We start from the raw sequence: 21,130 nt of genomic DNA on the forward strand, positions 1-21,130 counted from the left end.
GAAATTAATTTCATAGGAAATTGCCTGCTTCCGATGCGTTTTGGTTGATAAACGAGCCATTTATTATGTGTGTTGATGTGTGGACTACATTTCTTTTGGTTTTTATACTCTAAAGAAACAAAGTGAGTTTCAGTTGGTAAATTTAGTATTTCTACTGTCATTTTATAATTTAAATACTTTTTAACTTTCAACTTTTGTTTTTCAGCTCAATTAAATATGATCAAATTTAATCAGATTGTTGTTTTTTTGTTTTTGTATTCTGCAATTTTCTTATTTAATAGCAATTCAGTACAAACGATTTTATCGTTGTGCGTCACTTCAAATTAAACTATGATATAAAATTTATTATTATGCCCGTTGACACACTTGAACTGTTCTAGGCAATATATTTCATTACAAAGTTGCCATTCTGGCTTACAACGTCTCTCCGCACCCCACAGTCAATATTATTGACAATTTGTTGTCAGTTTTTCTCGCCCAAACACGGAGCAATTTATGTGGCCGGGTCTGGGGCTTTATGAAATACTTCTCATTACTGGTTGGCCGTGGAGGGAATGGGAAAATGGTAGAAATGGCCAGCCGGCCGATGGCTGAAACATATTCGAACTATTTTCATTTCAATTGCAAACGGTTTGGCGCAGAGAAATCAATTGAATTGCCATTTCACATATGAAATGGTCATTTGTCAATGGACAACAATTGGAGGGCGTGGTCGCAGCTGGTTTGGATGGTGGATACTGGATGCGGTCAGTCAAAATGGCCGCATAAATATGTCCTTCTTGTCCTGACTGTGTGAACGATCCTCTGGCATTCACCCATCATTCCCACTCCCCAGTTCCATGGCTAAATTGTTGGTCGTTATTAAATTTCCGCTGCGTTGAGTTCTCATTTCCGTTTCAATGGCCAATGCAGCTGACCGTCGTAGAATGCTCAACGGATGTTGGCCTGGGACATAGATATACATAGTCGTACACACACACACACACGCTCACACACACTCACACGTGCGCTATATAAATATTTTCGGTTCTAGATGGATAAACAATAAGGGGTTGGCTGCTCGCTGCGAATGCGTTATATTCGATTATTGTTTTTATTATAATTTTTAAGGGCCTACACAATAATACCCATTTATCCCGTATTTGTGGCGATCAAAAATTGATTCTACAATTGAAATGCATGTTAGTATATGTATATGTACATGCGGCTTTTTAGCCAAATTGAAACTAATTGAAATATGTGGAAGCAGCGAAGCAGCGAGAAGAGGAAAGTGGACAGAACTTTAGCCATAAATTTCAATAAAACGGCATTTTTGGCATTTACCCTTATTCCAGTTGTAGTTTTTCTGTTCGTGTGTGTCTTATATGTTCCATTGGCATTACGTATACGCCGTGACCTCATTTGTTGTTTCGTCATCATAACTTTTGCATTACGCTTTTCGTGTGGTCTTTATTTTTGTTCATGCAATCATTAATGTTTATATAAAAAAATAAACTCTTGTTTAACAATAAGACTTTTAATTAGATGGAAAACTGCTTAAAAGTTAAGTTACCCTAAAAGACCATAAAATGTTATGCGTTTTAATGAAAATATAATGCAATGCCCATCAAAGGGGCTCCCTTCGTTGTATCCCAGGGGTTTCCTTTAATGGTTGGCTTTCCTTTTGTGGCTGCTGTGTCTTGGCCGAAAAAGAAGAAATAAATAACAAAATTATTCAAAATTATGGGTCAACTCCCCCCAACTCATTCCCAATTCTGACTTAACCCTTGTGCGCGTGAATGTCTTATTTCCAGCCTTGCTACTTTTATATTTATCCGAGTTTTTATTAAATCCAGCTCCTGCCGTTACAAAGTAAAATCTTAGAAAATGCATTAAAAAGGCGCCAAGTATATATTAAAATTTCAGTTAAGGGGAACAACGTGCGAGTGAAAAGAGCAAGCTTAGGCCATTTTATTATTATTATTTCCCCGACTAAACAATGCCAGTTAATGGCTTCAGCTGCCGGACAATGGTTGTTTATTTATGCCCTGCGCTAATGGACAGCGCGGAATCGCTGAAAGAGTTTGCTTCGGTGGATATTATTTATTATCGCTGCCACCGCTGTGAACAATAGATGTAATATTTATTCATTTATTTATTGATTTATGGCCTGGCATTTAAATCAAAATCAAGGCAAGAATGCTAAACATTTTATCAATTTGATAAGCCTATTTATTATGATGTTTTCACTTTTCACCGCTGAAGTGGCGCCTCCCCCGCTTGACGAAATTTATGCCTTTGCTGACCACAAAAGATTCATCTTCATTTCATCTGTCCAAAGGTTCCTGTCCTACAAAGGTTCGTCCCTTCTCCCTTCTCCAATGGCCAACCACCCATGCTTGATTAGTTGATGACAATTTGTGCGAAACACTGAACTCTGAAATAGCCATGCATATGGTTCTGTGCACTCAAAAAAATAAGACTTTGCTATTTTGAGAAATGTTATATTGATTTTAACTACTGTTATCCCAAATTCAAAAATAAGTATTTTGTATTAAAATATTTTATGAAGAAATAGTCTTAACCTAGACGAAAGACCAAGAATTTGTATTTAAAATATATTCATATTACATACAAAATGGGCTTTAAAACAAAATTAAACTTATATTTAAATTTTTCGGATGGAAACCTTTACCCTTTTCGCTGAGTGTATGTGTGTACATCATATGTGTAGCCTCCCTATCCACAACTTTCCCAGGGCGATATGTCTCGCTCTGCGGTGCTTGTGGCTAATTTGATAAATATGCGCGCGTTTATTCAAATCAATCAGAGTCAGACGCCGACGAGAGCTGCTGAAGGAATCTCCTCCTTTGAACAAAGAGGACAAGTCATCGACTTCCCGCTTCTGATTATCTCTACTCCTCCGTTCACTCTGCATCTTGTGGCATATAAATTTCAGCTGTTTTCCTCCGAGCCCACACATGTGTATGTATATAATCATCCACATAGGCAGGCTTCTCTGTTCGGAGATTTCATTAATGTGCGGTTAACTATAATGAGCCTGGTACATGGAAGAACCGCCCAATGGGGGGTTTCTGGTTAGCTTGAGCTAACTGAAATCTTTTACGGTATCGGTTTGTTCTTAAATGAGCCAATTTATTGTGTTGGAAACTCGAATTATCTCATCTACATTTGTCCTTTTGACCCAAATAAACTTGATGTGCTTTATTTAGGTTCTATTGTCTAAATGGACATGGAAGTTTGATTTGATAAGCAAAATGTCGCAGAAAAGAAATGTCTAAAAAACTAAATTTAAAAAGGTATTCAAATTAAGAGAAGCCACTGCAGGGATACCTGTAAAATTATTTTTCATCTCGCATGAAAAACGTGCTTGCATCTAACCACACAAACCACTGTCCTCCTTTCGTGATACCTTCGGTAAATTAACTGCTCCACATTTGCAACTTTATTTGAAGGGGTTGTTCGCCCAGCCACGCGCCGCATATGTGGGAAAAAATTTGTGCGGTGTGACCGCAATAAATCACAATTGAATATGACACAAGTAAGTTGACTCTTAAATCACTGTGGACCAAGGATGGTATGCTTGTGGGGCGGCTACGCACATTTGTCTAATGAGTTTGGAAATCTTGAGGAATAACAATTGTGTGGCATATAAAGTATGCGAGAGCTTCCACAGCTTACAGTGTTTACCTTCAAGAGGGCGGACAATCAGCATAAACTCCAAACGCAATCAAAATGTTGAAATAAACTTAACAAATCCCACGTAAACTTTGTTGTTGTTCTTTTTCGCTGCACATTTTCTCCACCTGTCAGCGGGTAAAATTTGTTCGCCATGTTTAGTTCGCCAACGCGTTGACTTCGCATCTCCTCCACGAATTTCTCCGTTGCACACTGCGTATACGTAATAAATTTCACAATTGCCAGAGGAAAACTGTCCGCAAAAGTGTAATTGTAATGTTTGCTCTCTGGCTGCCTTTATCTTAGACCGTGTGCTAGGTTTTAGTTGGAATTTCTTGTATTTGCCAAGGTCTTGGAAATGTGAGCGAGGACAGGTCCTTAATCTATGCTACACATTTTTTGTCACCAAAGTAGTGTGTGCGCAGTTATACGTACACGAAATTGCCAGCTTTAGTTTGTAAAAGGGTGCCAAGTGTTGACTTGGGGGTCCATTGATGGTAAGGTTGTTTCAAGGTGTTTACACAGGAATTGAGTATCAGAATCGGTTGAAAGGAAACGATTTCGCAGCCATTGCATTGGGCCAACCTTTCGGAAGTCCCCTTCGACTGTCCAATAAATGTCAGGCATACATCTTGATATCCAATTTTAATTTGCTTTAATCACGCACTTGATGACATTCCCGACACTTGTCTCGAAAAGAATTCATTAAAAAAACGTCTTTGATAAAAGTACTAAAATGTGTTTGCAATTCATTAAACGATTGGAAAAGTTTCACTTGAATTTGACATGCAAAAGTGTCAAATTACATTACGTTAATTTGGATTCCTTTCGCAGGCGCACAATTTTTTGAGCTGCTAGCACTTGAACATTTTTTCAAGTAGCTAGACATTTACATTAAAGTACACTAAAGTAAAGCCAGCAAGACTTAAATATTAAAACAAACAGCTAAGCGAAACTCGAAACACAAGCCAAGTAGAAAATCCAGTGCTGAATATTTTCCAGTAAAAAATTGTATTATTTGTATACATCCAGCAGCTCTTATTGCTCGTTGTGCTGTCCAATTTATTTTCATTTTTAATTTCCTGACGTTTGGGAGTTTATTAAATGTTATTAGCTTACTAGTTTATTGGATTTCATGGTTTGCTGGCACAGTGTGTCGGTTCAATATTGACAGAGCTAGTTTGACTGCCTTTCATGTACGGCAATTATAAAGAATTCAAATATCAAATTCGCTTTTTCAAATACAAACCCCAAAATGGTGTCCAGACCTTGGATTTTACATTCTTAACTTGTATGGAGTACAAGGTCTGAGCAAATATCCTTTGAGTTGTGTTGCTAGCGCCGTTGCCTGACTAATTTTCGCTAATGCAAAGAAGAAGCGGCAGCTGAGTGAAAATGGGTAGGGGTGGCATAAAAAAACTAATAAAATTTACGTTTATCCCTGAAAAGGCACTCGAAAATGCGCGCCTAATGCGCCCCTCTTCGGATGACGATGATGCTGATGGGGATGATGGTGATGATGATGACGCGAAAGGCAGCTGAGCTTGGAAGACCTTAATATAGACAAGTACAGGACATGCCCCAAAAAGACGAGACCTTCGCCCCCTGGCCCCCTCCATCTATCCATCCATCCCAATCCCAGCTAAAGTGCCATCGAATTTCAATTCAATTTGCGAGGCGAGGCATTCGCTAAGGGTGCGAAAAAATTTCTATAGCATATTTTTGCGCGCCGCGTTTGACTTGAGCTCAGTGAAGGTCGTTTGCAGGGGGAGTGTGTGGGGGCGTTGGGCGTGGAACCCTGAGCATGGGGGCGTGGTCCAGTGTATGAGTAATATTTGCGCAAAGGGTTAGCGAGAATCGCTGATATCGATAGTCGCGAGAGTAAGTAAGTCCGCTTTTGAAGGATTTAGGGTTTGGCCTCACAATTTCTCGTCTTTTCGCCTGTTCTTCTCTTTATTATATCACGTTTTCAACATAAATGCGTTAAGTGGGGACTTGGACTAACGGTTTGGGGGTGCTCGAAGGCGTATTTGAAAAGCGCTTAAATTCAGTTGAGCGGTCTTTCTTATTTATTTATTTTTTTGTGAAAAATAAGTCTTGAGAATCGGCTGCACAGCCTCTTAAATGTTATAGGCGTGTGTGAGCCCTTCTCTTTGTTGGCTTAAAGCCATATGAGCCCTCTCGGGCTTTCAATCGTGTTACTCTGGCGCAATTTTGATGACACTTGGGCCTGCTCATACTGACAGGGCTTAGCCCTAAGTTTATAATATTAGATTCCAAAGTGAAAGAATAATTGAAAGGAACTTTCGTTAGTCTCATTTTCATGGTAGTGGGATACTACGTATAAAAGCAGATAACCCCTTTAATGGAAGGTACAAAATATGAAAATAATTCACTTAAAATAATAATAAATATCAATAAATGAAAGTCTCTCAAAAAAGTACCTGGAAATATTGAATAAATAACACAAAGTTCATGAATTTCTTGTAGCAATTATAGTTTTTGGACGTTCTATTTAAAATATTTTTTTTTTACAATTTATGTTTGCTGTTGTTGGTATTACACCGCAGGCCAACAGATTTTTACCTTCAACTTCAACTCGGCCCTTTGCCCTTCTATCCACCTTTCGTGGTACGGAACCCGTACTTATATTGTGCCAGCTGTTCCAGATTTATATGAAAAACTTGCAAGAAACCCCAGCATCGTACTTTCCAATTTGGCTGGCGATTTTTTCCGTTTAGTTGTGAGCAAAATGTGTGTTTTAGTGGCTTGGCATTAGCATGTTGGTTATACATAAAGCTGGGCATCTGGCACAAAAACTTGTGCAGGAGGCATTGTAAAAACGTTTGCATTGCTTTGCTTCGTATTGAGAAAGAAAAAAAGGTAACAAAAAAAATGGTGAAATTGGTATGTTTTCGACTCTTGGCGTCGGAAATTTATGTTCCACAAATATGTGGCTTTATTTTTTGGCCACACCTTTCTCGGCTTTTTACTTGTGTGGTATGGCTGTGATATGAAATGGTAAGATTACCATATATCGCCTTTTAATGTTGGGTAACTTTGTTGTTAACTTGGTTAATATTAAAGGTTTTTGGATGAAGCGTTGTCATCGCAAACAGGTAAGAAGCTCATCAATTAAATCTCGGCTTGTCAAGTTGTCAACGACTTCTCGACTGGACCAAACAAAAAGCATTCTCAGAATATGTCCCTTTTGAAATCAAATACAATGGACGATCCAATATTATTTATAGTCTTGCTTTGATTTAGATGATTTCAAGTTGTCAGTTCATTTGACCATTCTATTCAAAGATATTCGTATTTTTATACTATGAGTTATATAACCAAGGAGATCGAATAACCATGTTAATTAATGCTAGATAAACGTTTCAATGGGAAATTGTAATTCTCTCTGAATAATATTAAATAGAATTTATATCTCTTAAATTCACATACTGACACTTACCTTTATCTATTAGCAGGCTAAATTTCAATGATTAGCGAATTCAGTTACGCTGGTTGTCTTGTCGAAGTTTGCGCAATAAAACCAACTTCTTTATGGGGAGTGAAGAGCACTTTGCCTTTGGAGTAATATCGCTACCATTATCGTCTCATTTTTCTTAGTTTTCCAACATTTTTCCGGGGCCCCGTTGGTGGGGAAAGCAGGAACTCTTTTCGCGCTTCGCCACTTCGACATTAGTTTCGCTTAGTGCGCAAAACTTGACCACATCGAACTGCAAGGCGTGCAGGAAAAACAAAAACCACTCGGCAAACTCAAGTTTATTGCCATCTTCTCAGTCTTAGTCTTTCCAGGAGTTCGGTGAAAAAAGTAACTTTTCTACACACGACTTTTCTGGACACTTTTTCCATATATATAAATATATGTATTGCAAAGTTTTTATATTTGCCCAACTTATGTTGGATACAACTTAAAAGAATGAAGTTTTGTTTTAGTTCAAAAATATCCCCTAATGTTTGGCTTTTTGGTAAAGGAAGGTTTTGGTATTTTTTGATTAGGATATTTCTGCTTGTCTATTGAAAAACATACATTTTTTAATTTTAACACATTCGAGTTCAAACTGGTTTTAATCCCTTATTCCCATGTGACTGAAACTTTTTAGCTTATTTTAATTAAGAAAAAAATTATATTAATTTTTTTGTTTTTCTTTCATTTCATTTTACAGTTTCGCGGGGCATAATAACAACATTAAATTTTTTAATGCCACACGCTGAGGGAAAAAGGGTAACCCAACCTGGTAAGCATTATGACCAAAGCCGCCCTAAAGCGCTTTTGCATAAAATTCATATTAGGCACAAGGCCGGCGAAAGAAGATATGAAATAAGTATGAATGAACACCAGCGAATTTTTTTATTCAAAAATATAATGAAAAGGAATTAATTATATGACTCGGCGAGTTAAAGGGAAGAGTGCCAGTGATATGAAAGATAATATTGTGGAGCTCATAATAAGATACATCTAAGGTATAGAATTTAATAAAAAATAATGTACGTATCTTATGCGGATTAGGAAAGGGTTTAGCTTAGTTTAAAATCGTAATGAGAGTATATAATTTATTTAAGATTTATTTAAAATGTCTGAGTCCCTATCATAGAACTTAACGATTTCTGTGTGCCTTGCCTTTTCGCGAACTAATTGCTAAATATTTTTCATTAAAAACCAAATGCAATTTCGCTAAAAAAAAGTCTCAAGTGCCACACAAAAAACAAAAAACATTGAAAATTAATTAATGCCAATTTGTAAAAGCACTGAAATCGAAAACTTTTTGTTCACCAGCACTTTCATTACATCGCTGGCTTCAAACAAAAATGACCCAAAAAGTGAAAGAAAAAATTCTTTTCAACAAAAATTGTTCCTAAAGTTTTTAATAGAAATTACCATTTTGGTCGCTTGGCCGTTTGGTCAAGTGTCAATAATTGGAGCCCGAAGGACCCGTCCTGCAAAGCGCGATTCAAGGAAAAGCCGATTTCCAAAAGCCCAACCCCGCAATAATTTCATTTTCCCGCACTGCTTAAGTCGCCACTCTTGATTTCAATAAATTCTTGTAATTAGCGTCAGGCGTTCTCATTTCTCATTTGGCCCAACATTTTTTGCTCTTCAGTCGATTCCGCTGTCAAAATATGCAAATTGAATTTGTTCCTCACAGAAACTCACTCAAGTGGAAGTTCTGTTGGCCAAATAAAAGGAGTCGTCGCAAAGGTGAATGGCGAATGGGTTGGGTTGGTCGCCAATTCGAGTGACCTTTTTATCCGCTACCCTACCTGTAAGGCTGTGAGAATCTGGGATCTCTGTCAGGAATTTGGCACTGTGCTTAATTAATGACCAGAATGTATTTTATATTTTATTGCAGTATTTCCTACTACAACGCCGCAGATGTTTATTAAAATATCCTTGGACAGTATTTTTTTGTTGGTCTGATTCACATTCATTTAAGTCACAAGAAAGGCAAATCACAGTGAAATCATGACTTAACTAAACAACAAAGAAGAAATTACAACAAAAGGGATGGAAAATGCAAAACCGATGTCAACTAGCGTCAACCTAGAATACAATCCGTTCCTTCGAGCCGTTCTAACCCAAAGCCCTTTGCTATATCAAGTCAGAGTACTGGGTGAAATTCCTAAGCAAAAGACAAAGAGAAGGACATGAAAGGGAAAATTATGCCTTTGGCAGTTTTAAAAACATTTTGCTGGCGATTTCCTTTTGTCGCTTTTTGTTCTTGTTCTTGTTCTTGCTGGCGTTGTATCCTTTTATCGTTGCTATTGCTCGCATATTTGTTAGAGAATGAATGTTTTCGCCTTCGCCCTCTTTGCAAAACAATGCCCTTGTTTGTTTTCCATTTGGTGGGGAATCCCGTCCACCACAGCTTGATCTGCATATGTAGCGATTTCTCGCAGTGTAATTATATACATACATATGTGTGCGTGCGTTGGTGCGCGAGATGCGGAAATGTACTGAAATGAGAAATTTCCGTTTCTGGTTCCGCTGTCGGAAGTAAAACAAACGCCGATAAAACAGTCCCACGACCCGAGCACAAGTGAAATGGGCAAAAACACTCGCAAGGGAAGACAACTGAAAGGTATAAATGATTGCCACTGATAATACGAGCATGCGAAATATTGAAACCAGTTGCATACTTTTCGGCGCACAGCCAAGAATTTATGAACCATTTCGCAGCTCCGGTCGGAGGGCATAAATCGAGACAAGGGAGGGAGTCCTGACTCCTACTGAGCCTCCAAATGCGTTTTGGGCACTAACTAATGGCACATAAATAACAACTACTAACTAAAAAGTGATAACGCGCACCATGATCTGACCGCCTCTTGTGTTCGGACTGGTTTTTGAGGCTTTTAAATAGTCTCGTAATAGTATTGACATAACTAAGAAAAGCTTAAATATGAGATATAAAGATCTTATACTTCTGAAATAAATAATAACTTTCAAGCTATTGTAAATTCCCGAATATAGGTAGAATATATTTGGGTGCAGCAGTATTTTTAAAAGTAATAAAAGTATAGACTTGTACTTTCAATTTGAATTATTTTTTGTAATCTAGGGCATTTGTAAATTTCAGAAGACCTATAAGTTCTGTAATTGTGGAATGCCCAACCATTTTTAGCGCATTCCACGGTAGTTTTATGTTTGTTGTTTAGTTGGTTTTCTACGCAGCCACCGCTTACTACGCACATTAAAATTATGTTCGGAGTAATGTAGTCCGCACCTAGTGCCACCCCACAAAAGAAACATAAATATAGGAGAGAGGCAACGAGTTCCAAATGGACGACAGGATGGTGTTGCCGCTCTCGTGGACATTGGACAGTGGACACTGGCAATTACCGTTGCCGCAGTTGTCAGAGTTACGCTTTTCCTGCCTTCCCAGGACCTCACTGCCCGGGATGCCACCTCCTTTCATAATTCGCCATGACCTGGGGTCCTGGCTCATAACTATACCCACATACTGGACAGCTAATCGCCGTCTGCTTGAGGATTATTTGTGGTGCCTTTGGAATGCCAAGCTACATTGCGTATACGCAGCTTGTGACAATGCCGAAATACAATAACTGCGTATTTGATTGCCCCTGCTAATGTGTGCTCGCAATAAACAATCAATTTGTTGGAGAGCCGGCTGGCTATTGCTGCATTTGGTTTATGGTAATTAAATAATAAACAATACGTTACGTGGCTACAAATTTATGTGTTTTCCTGTGCCATGCCAATTAGTTCAATAAAATATTATTAATTGTATTGTGTGAATGAAGATATTAAAACGAGGCGAAAGCCCATTTTCAGTTCATTTGGGATGAACTTTTCCAACTTAACACGCAGTTCTAAGCAGAAAACAACCTACAAAGTGAGAAACATTCATCTGCATTTTATATTTCGGTTTATATGCCTACTCGCCCTCTGGTGACAAATAACACTAAATCAAAATTTTATTAGGGTCTTTATTGTGCGTCGCCAACGAGAAAACACACAGAAGGGAGAGCCAGTGGGAAAAAAGCTGGGAATATGTTTTAAATGTTTCGCAATTTTTTTGTTGTCTGCCGTCTGTGTGTTTGCCTTTTGGGGCCAGCAAACAAATGGCAAAAACAATGCTAAAAAAAGGGAGGGACAAAGAAAGAAAGCGAGAATTCCCCAAATTGATTAAAACTTCATAAATTTACATTTTTATCGCTGAAGCAAACAAATGCCACACGAAAAAAAACAAATAAGAAAAATGGCTCTGAAAATTCAACCCCAAAACCGGAAACAGAAAAAGCTAATTCAACACGTAAGGAAACAAAAGGCAAAATACCCCGATACCAACATGAATATTTACACATGCTTTGGCATTGCAGAACTCTTCACACGATGGAGAAAAAAAAATGTTTGTCACCTGTTTTGGGTCTCTAAGCTGATTTGGATCCGAAAGCCAATGAATATGGGTACACCCGCATATACGGAGCAAAAAAGAGTCATTTGGGAACCAGCTTGGTGTTGGAGTTTTTGGTGGTTGGCCTTCTCCCAAATGGGGGATAAAAGTAAATTCACATCATCACAAAAATTATTAAGCAATCAGCCTCTGTTTTTGGTCTCTGTAAGCCCAGTTTTGGGTATGAAAAACCTCGCTTTCTAAGGGGTTTGTTTACCTGGGCAGAAAAGCCGGATGATTAGGCGAAAGTGATGGAGTGCCACGAGAATGGCAAAATGACTGTTTTAAGCTAAAGCAGCATTTTTGTTTAATTTGTCTAATTTAAAAATGTTCAGCTAAGAGGGCTTTTAATTCTTATAGTACAATTTTGATTTAGAATTGTACCTGAAAATTGGTCAAATTAAGTTTTTCTCGCGAAACTTTCAGGGTAGTGCATTTAATGAAATTTTTGGCAACGAAGGCAGGGAGCTGACATTTTGGGTGAGCTTAATGAAATTAAAAGACAAAGTCATTAAAAGCCAAGTTGGCTTTTTAACTAAGTTGACGGGTACGAAACTCTAAAAAGCTTTCTTAACTTCCGCTGTAATTAAAGAGTCCGCCCGAACAAAAGGCTTAAAATATAGTTTTAAGCTTATCAAGTTTGTTCGCCGATCAGTGAATTTGTTTCAGGTGTTGGCGGGGTCGATAAGGACTTGGCATTAAGGATGGCGTTTGGAGATGATAGCAGCGGAGTAGAGTCAACAGCCATTACGGCTGCAAAATGCAATTCAAGGAGCACCGCACACACACACACGAACACTCACTTTATTTATACGCACACAAGCAAACATGCAACCCACACACATTACAAAACATGATGGCAGCAATTACAGTTTTTTGGAAAAGTGCCCAAAGGACACGCTTAGCTTTGAATAGGCAAATTTTTGATGCCCTAAAGAAAGTTCAATGTAAAATAAATCGGCTAAAAGGGGTTAATGAAAAATTATAATAAAGAAATTATACGGCAATCCAGTTCCTAACCAATAAATATAAAATATTACAATACACAATTATTGTAATACAATAATAACTAATAGAATTCTTTCGTTAACATTATTTTTGCATACTTTCTTCTTATCATCCTGTCATACAATTTACGGACTTATCACTACCTTGGCAGAGTACCCACTTGAAAAGGAAGAGGCCCCAAAAAGAAATGCAAACAGAATTCGCATAGAGGCAAAGTTTCCCATGGATAACGAGACACTGCACAGTATCGCACTGTGAGTACTAACCCCTTCTAACTACATAGATTTCGGGTGCGAAGGCGGCTGAGCAAAAATGCAGTCGATTCCCCGTTCTCCCTGGCAAAACAATACCAATGCGCAATGACCCAAAACTAAACACCGAAGACACTAAAAAACAAGTGAAAAAAGCAGCGAATCGAGTGAGCGGACGTCGAAAAAACATTACGGCCGTGCTTTTCAGTTTTGTTTTTATGGTTGCAGAGGCATCCGGAAAAAAGGGCGGGAATAGAGCCATATGACGACGTTCATTGCGACCGTTTTGCTGTTGTTCTTCAGTGTCTATCAGGTCGGTTCCGAATTTCCAAAACTCCTTTTTAATTTATTCAATTATTTTTGTGTAGAATCGATTTAAGTAAACTCAAAGCTACCTAGGATTTCTAAAGCCAATTATATTTACATTCTTTTTTGTCAAAAATATATATATATAAAATATATATATTTTCAAAATATTTTATGTGACAGCATCTATTATTTGCAAATGTTTTAATGATTTTTAGGCGATTTTCAATTTATTTGAATTTCAAAATCGGAACACTACGGACGATTTTTGTGAGTATGCATGTGTCTGTGCGCTGGCATAATCAACAATATTTTGAGTGCTTTTTGTGTGAAGTTTTGTGATTTTTTTCGGATGTTTGCTTTTTGTTTCGCGATTCGTTTTTAGCAGTTTCCCAGCCGCTGCTGATGACTATGTTTTTGTTTCTGTTGCTATTTCTTCCGCCGAAGAGGGTAACTTTTTGGGGCATTGTCTGATGACTGTCAGCTTACTGACGATTTTTTTTGTCAGTTTTTATTTTCAATGAGTTGAGATCGTGTTTTCTTTTTTTTTTTTGTGGAATGTCGTGTGGCGTTGAGTGTAATTGTGTGTTTTTCATGCTGAAGTTTATTAACGCTTAAAGCTGATCAACTGCCCAAAGTTAATTTAAATTATTTCAAATGATTTGCATTAATTATTTGCCCTTTTATTTGATTTTGCAAACTATTTTTGGCTCCTGTATTTCTTAGTAGATTCTCTTCCGAGAGCCGTGGAAAAAGTTCTGGCCACAGTTTTTCATGCTGGTTCTTGTTATCTTGTTAAAGCAAAACTTTAACTTTGCCAACTTGTCTTTACGTTCACACAGATACTTAATTCTTTATCTGCGTGTGGGTGTGCTTGTGGGTGTGATTGCGATTGTGGCTGCGGCTGTGGGTGTGGGTGGGAGTGTGCAGCGGTGCAACAACAAATGGCCAGGACTTGGACTTTGGGCTTAGGTCCCTTGTCTGGCACATATCAAATGCAACATTTGCGCACCAATAGCCTGGCAGCTCCTAAGAACGGGTAGAAAAACAACATAAATTTCCACTTAAGTAAGTGTTTAAAAGAAAGATGCAGCCGAGCGAAGACAGCACCAGACCTCTGATAAACGATGTCTGAGAAAATAAGAATGAAAGGGGTGAGGCCAGCAATGAGCTCCTCCATTGTCCGGCACCTCAAAAAATTGCAAGCTTTTTATTTTTTTTTTTAAAGACGACAATAAATGTATATTTTTTAAATTTATTTAAATAAATATAAAATATGTTAATAATAAATAGTAATAAAATAAATGTGATGTATGTTGTATTGTATAATTTGTTATTTTTATTTTATTATTGAATTTTTTAAGAACATCTGCTATCATTAGCAACTTCTGTATTTCTTTTCCAAAGCGTACTTGTCTTTCGGTCTAGCTATGCAAATGTTTCCTGGTGTTTTCCTCCTCAGACGATCTGTGTCTAACCAACCATTTAGGTACCACCCTTTCGTCTTTCGTATTCCTCGGTGGAAATATGCAAAAGTGCCAAGGCGCTCAGTTTTGAAAGTTTGACGCCACTTACTGGGTCTGGGGTCCGGTCAGAAATTTGACTTGGCGCTGCAGTTGAAGTTTTGGTTGATGGCTGAACTTCTGCGCTTAGCTAAAAAAACAAATAAAGTATGACGCACTCCCGCAGTGGGGTTTCGGAGTTGGGAGTTTTATCCTGCTCCTATTCCGTAATGAGAACGATCCAATTGGGAGCGGAGCGGTACCTGAAGTGGGCTTAACTGACCGTCGAAATAACGACATGGACAAATCCGCAAGTAATCCAATGCGAACAGTTCGAACATTTGGCTAAAACGATAAGCAAAAGGGGGGGGGGGACGGTGCTGCCAAAGGGAGGCCCGCAGGCAACCCAAAATAGCAGAAAAATGTTTTCCACCTCAAACCCAAACCCAGCAACGGATGGTAGAAGTGAAAAATCAAATGAAAAACTTTCTTGCAGTCAGGTGAAATGGCAGAGCTGCTGCTGCTGCATTTGAACTTTTAGCCTTTTGGTTGTGCGAGTTTGGTTGAGTTTTCTGCTGAAATGGCGGAAAAACCCCGTGCAGAAGAAAGAGAAAAATGGGATAGAATGGGGAAGAAGAAGGCGGCAGAAGCCAGAAAAGATGGGCGAACATTCCTTGGAGTTGAGTTTTGGGTATAGCTTTCCCATCTTAGCCATTCCGGTTGCCGTAAAGCATCGTTCCCCGAAAATTCCATGGCGTATCCACCGGCTCGGGATTCTCCGACTTCGGGGGATTGGAAAGTTGTGGCGTGCAAACACATGCGTTAAATGGGCGGCCATTTTCATAGGTTGGGCATCAGGAGAGGCTTCACTGTGAGTGTACTTCGGCTGCAGCAGGCTAAACTTCCGACAGCCCAAACAAAATGAATGTGCGAGCATTTACCTGCGAGGCTGCCAAGTCTTCAAGCCATTAAAATGCTTTTAATCAAATTAGTGCAAATATTAGCGTGTACGGTATAGAGTTACGTCGTAAGCCACAATTGCCTGCATACCGACGTTGAAATCAGGTTGAATTTTTCAAGAAACATGTTCCAGATTTCTTTTTCTGATTGGCAAAGGAGTACTTTAATTAGTCAAGTGACAGATTCAGGGAAAAAACGCCTTCAGACTGAGTATTCAGTTAGGCCAGATGGATGTTAGAACTACAGGCTAAGCCTGCAGCTTGATTACTATTTTTGTCAGGAAATTAATGTGAGTGAATGTCTGAATTTATATTAATATTTTAATAATAAAACATTAGAAGTTGAAAAGGTTAGCATGAATTTAATGTCAGTATTATTTATTATAATACTAAAGCAATTATTATCGAAAATATAATGAATTCTGCATTAAAAACTAAAAATATTTATAATAAAACACTTGCTCTCAAATGTTAAGATGCCAATTTATAAATTCCTTTAGATATCAGACTTAACATTATGCACATGGTAACATTTACCAGTATTTTCCTCTGTTGGGACAATTTCCCAGCCATGTGGGACATTTTTGTGCGAATTCGAAATGTGCCTTAAAAGCTCAGCCAGTTTTTAAAATGAGATTTTCTCTTTGTACTCTTAAATTGTGTTCTCTTAATTTTAGTATAAATAAATATATAAATAAACCAGAAAATGAAACCTTTTAATTATAATTATGTCACACAATTTTATACATTATCCGAAATGTAAAATATAAAATCGATAACAATTAATAATTATAATATTATTATTACTTGTGCTCCCTTTGACGAACGCCTACTCTCTTAGAAGCACTTTTCCCACTGACCTACAACGGCTGTTCTGGTAACAGGCCAAAGACCGATTCTCGATTCCCAATTCCCGATTGCAAGTCGCGTCTGGGTTCGAGTCGAGTTACATACTTCAGCAAATGTTGTGATAGGTTGCGGGCTGCTTTTGGCCCTCTGAAAACGCAGCATCACTTTGGGCCAAGTAGATACGAATACGACCAAGTGGGTCGTGGCTCAGTCTGTTCGCAATGAGTTGGCTCAAGGAGATGACCGAAAAATGATGAAAAGAGCGATTTTCGTACAATATTACTTGAATGTTTTAGTTGCAACTTTAATTGAAATTAAAGCAAGTGGTGAAATTTAAACAAAATGTGTAATAATAAAAAATAATTCATGCATATTGAATGACTAAAAGCATATAAATTTGCATTTGCGTTGGATGAATACACTTTGTTTATGTATATATAGTAATAACATAACTACATATCCTTTATTGTCGCTCACTACTATAAATAATCCCAATTTGCCATGAGAGTACATGAATATTTCGGTCTCTTCTCTTGTCACACCTTAAAATAAGTTTTATCTGAAAGCCCAGCATGGGTATAAAATAATTCAAACGACTAGGGGAAAAAGTGGAAAGCTCATTAAACACTTGCTAAATCACACTTATGCCCCATTAGAGCACAAAATAAGCGAAAAATGGTTTAAAAGCAGGGGTGGTAGGGCCCACCAGGAGACCCGCAGACCCGGACTCGGATTCAGACCCACAATCCCAATCCCAATCTCTGTCCCCGATCCCAGGGCGACCAGACTAGACCCGAACTTTGAACCCAACAAATAACCCGCGGCGCGGCAACTCTGGCAGATGGAAATGAGGCGAACGATGGACAACATGGGTTTAATGCCAAGGCTGACAAAACTAACTCGGCTACTTTAACCCCTGCTGACCAATAAAGCCGCTTGTGTGATGTACGGGGCAACAATGAAAAAGTTTAGCCAGCAACACATGTTCAAACCGAAACTGTGGAACACCGAAGCTGCGAGTGGCTGGATCCCAAATAAAATTAAGCACATTAAAGAATGCTTCACAAATTTACAAATCTCTGGGAGAGATAAAACGCTCGATTAACGTGGAGAATGAATGGAATACAGGGAATAAAGACCAAAAAAAGGTTAACAAGAGCACAGTGTTTTGTGAAAAATGAGGTGGTACGAAAGGTTTATGCCCTGCTTCCAATCTCATTTTCAGATGCACATATTAGATAAGCGCCCCACTCATACACATCCAGTTAAATCTGCGCTGTTACGATCTCATTACTCCCCAAAACTTTAGTTTCATTTCCCGGCACACTGCTAATAGTTTTGACCTCAACCACCGAGGCCTCACCACACAAGCATCGCACTCGCTTTAGCATATAAAAATACAACGGTGGACATACATAACAGCAACTCAATTAAGGACTTTATTAACTCTTGCCTTTTTCGGACAGCTACAAATGTGCTACGAGTAATGAAGGTAAGCTTTCAAAAAGGAAAACCAGTATAATTTGAAAACAATATTTAATTGAATTGTAAAGTATATTTTAGTCATGCAAAACAAGATATAAATCAATATTTTGTAGTACTCATTGCTGTTAAATACTTATAAAATGTAATAATAATTTGTTATATATTTAACAAAAAAGTTTTACAATAAACACCTAAAGACTAGGTAATTACCATGATTAACTAAATTTTAATGCTTGATATAATATTTAATAATAGGCTAATAATATATGAATATAAAATGGTTGAGCTAAATTTGAAGATAAATTGTCAAGCAGAAAAATAAATTGTGTTGCAAAGGGAACCAGTCAGCCAAAATCCCAAGCAGAAATAAAATCAGGCACTCCGCACCGGAAAAGCTCGCGGGAAAATGGTATTGCCTACCGGGAGCCCTTCATCTCACCCTGTGTGCACACAAATTATGCGTAATAATTTTATTTGCATGTTTTATTTAATTTTTCATGCCACTCTGATTACGAAATTGAATTGGCAGCTTAGTTTTATGCGCTCAGCTACTTGAACGGAGCAATGATTTCAATGGCCAGGTGGGCGAATCCCACCCCCCGTTGTCATACAATTAGCAAGGTCGGATGGATATAGCCAAACACCAGTCCCATTCCCAACCCCACCCACCATCCGGCTACAACCGAATTCCAGCATCTTTCTAATGATGTTCGTCCGAAATTTCGCTCTGGTCTCATCTTCAGTTTCATTTGCTTTGACGTCGACATCGTTTCATTTTACTGATTTTCTTTGTTGCTGTTGCTGTCGCTGCTGATTTTGTTGTTTCTTGCCTTTCTTCAGTCACCCGAAATTTAATGCTGAATCATTACCAAGGAGAAATGGTGGGCCGAGATGGAGAAAGCGTCCTCCTTTCCTCCTCCTGGCTGGAAACTTAAATGCGCTTAAAATTAAATCTGATTTCATGAATATTGATTGATTGCTTTTACCTTGAATGAAAATCCGCTTCCGTGCTACTTTTTCTTGGTGGTTTTTTTCTGGTTGCCTTCTTCTCGTACCTGGCCGCACATCCTGTTTTCCGGTCCCTCTATCTCGGTATTGTTTGGCCTGAATTTCCCACACCCACTTGGTTTCCTTTTTGGGTAAGTTAAATTAATGAGCTTGAGTTGCCGCCTCACGGTAGCTTTCTTTTTCTTTTCGACCAACTTTTTGTAAAATATTTTGACCAGAAATAAGATGATTTAATTGAGTGTAAGGATTGCGTCTTGTTTTAAAAATGGATTGGGAGTATTACAAAAAATATATATATATTTGATAGAGATAAGCATATGCAACCAAGCCACGATTTTGATTCCTTTTATATAGGAATAAGTAAGTTTCAAACCTAATAATTTCAAGAATATAATTGAATCGAAAATTGCTTTTAGCTGTGCTAAATCATTTTAATTAAGATTAGCTAATGCATTTAGTTTACAGGCTTACGAAGGGCTTTCTGTTGCCGATTTTGCCAATCAGCCGCAGACAGTCGAAGAAATTGATGAAGAGAAACTGGTAACAAAAATAAGCAGGAAGCAAAACAACAAGGGAAACGAATTTCCTGTTGAAAAACAATAATAAATAACAAAGGAAGGACAAACCACAAACAGACTGAGAAACACATGCAAACAAGCTTAGAATGAGACAGGGAAATACGAAAAAGAAGAAATGACAAATTCTCGTTGAAGGGAAACAGCTGGAAAACGCACTCGGAACGTCCTTCTATTTTCTTTTCCTGCTTTCCTTTTTTTCTTATATTAAAATTTCTTTTGGTTTCAGCAGCGGGCATAGGTTCGATAGATGGGGAGGATGGGGTAAAAAATATTTTACTTGTCTGTGGAAATCAAATTTCGGTTTTTATTTTCTTATAGATATTTGTCCTTTATTTCTGTCATGCCTTGATTTTCTTTTCGGCTGTCCTTGAGGCGAGTGGGTGAGTGTGTTTGTTGCTGTCAGTTTCAGTTCCGCTTTTGGGGGACGCTAACTTTTGACTTCCTGTCAATGGTGACAGCTGCAGCGGTCTAGCTGACCTTTCTCTCCATCGCTTTCGCCCGTTTTCCAGACGGTTTTCAGACCGCACTTTTCATTTCTCGAATCGAGTGAAGGTTTCACCAGTTTTTTTTAGCGTTGGTCCATGTCTACTGCTGTTTAATATGTATTTATTTATTAAAAGTTTCGAATCGCTTTCTTGCTTATCTTTAATTTATGAATAATCTTTAATTTGTGTTATATTTTGTGCATTATTAGTTAAATGTTTCAAGACTGTCTATAAACTCCAACATCGCTGCCTGCATTACCACTGGGATTGTAATTAACATTTTGATAATGATGATAAGTTGGACTATTTGTATTTTTAGTATTAGCCGTAGGTGGGTTTCCTAAATTAGTTTTTCCGGAATTATTGTTAAGATAATTATGAGCATGGAAATTTGTACTGTGTGTTAATGTTTTTCCATCTGATTCACTGGGTGCCTGATTGTTTGCAGTAGTGGTTTTTCCAACTGCGTTATTGGATGGCTGACTATTCATCGTATAACTAGGCATTTGACTATTTGTTGTAAAAGTTTTGCCTCCGCCATTATTAGTATTTTGAATGTTTGTTATAGATGACACTCCGCCCTTTTTTTTCAAGGTCGGACTATTTCCACCCGTATTACCAGTTGACTGTTGACTGTTTGTGCCAGAAGTTTTTCCACCTGCATTGTTGAACGGCTCGCTGGATTGTTCGTATGGACCAGGCTCGAACTCTCCTCCAGTGTACCGCATTCCATAAATTACCTGAAAACAACATGTTTTTCAATAAAGTGACACTTCAAAGAAAATACAATCCTTGGCCTCACCCTATTAACGTCACAGCAAGTCTCAAACGAAAAGCACTGCCTGTTGAAATAAGCAGCGGGATTTCTTTGCGTGCTGCGACCATCTTTACAAAAAAGCGTGGGCACACACGCATACATCTTGTTCGGTCCACAATATCCTCCAGCCTGGGCGGTACTGAACAGAATGAAGCTCATTAGGACAATTTCCCATTGCACCGACATGGTAACCCGAGAACTCATAACTGAGATCGAACTCGAGTAAAGATTCGCATTTATACCGCTCAAAGTGTTATCTATTCGTGGAAGTGTTTG

At 38.2% G+C, this 21,130-nt stretch overlaps 1 protein-coding gene across 1 annotated transcript; it reads right to left on the minus strand.

Annotated features, from left to right (window-relative positions):
- Positions 1-19,529: 19,529 nt before the first annotated feature.
- On the minus strand, positions 19,530-21,046 carry LOC117145968 (probable serine/threonine-protein kinase DDB_G0276461). The gene is made up of 2 exons (XM_033311873.1): positions 20,840-21,046; positions 19,530-20,777 (listed from the first exon to the last, which is right to left on the minus strand). The coding sequence occupies exons 1-2, from the start codon at positions 21,038-21,040 to the stop codon at positions 20,256-20,258; spliced, it is 723 nt and encodes a 240-aa protein (XP_033167764.1). The 5' UTR covers positions 21,041-21,046; the 3' UTR covers positions 19,530-20,255.
- Positions 21,047-21,130: the final 84 nt, after the last annotated feature.

Source organism: Drosophila mauritiana, chromosome 2L (genome assembly GCF_004382145.1).
Source record: "Drosophila mauritiana strain mau12 chromosome 2L, ASM438214v1, whole genome shotgun sequence".
NCBI lineage: Eukaryota > Metazoa > Arthropoda > Insecta > Diptera > Drosophilidae > Drosophila > Drosophila mauritiana.

What these genes read in the sequence shown, in the direction of transcription:
- LOC117145968 (XM_033311873.1), bottom strand. Translation starts at nt 21,040, where the DNA reads ATGTCGGTGCAATGGGAAATTGTCCTAATGAGCTTCATTCTGTTCAGT. An exon ending in CTTGCTGTGACGTTAATAGG is followed by an intron (nt 20,778 to 20,839) that starts GTGAGGCCAAGG and finishes TGTTGTTTTCAG; the next exon opens with GTAATTTATGGAATGCGGTA.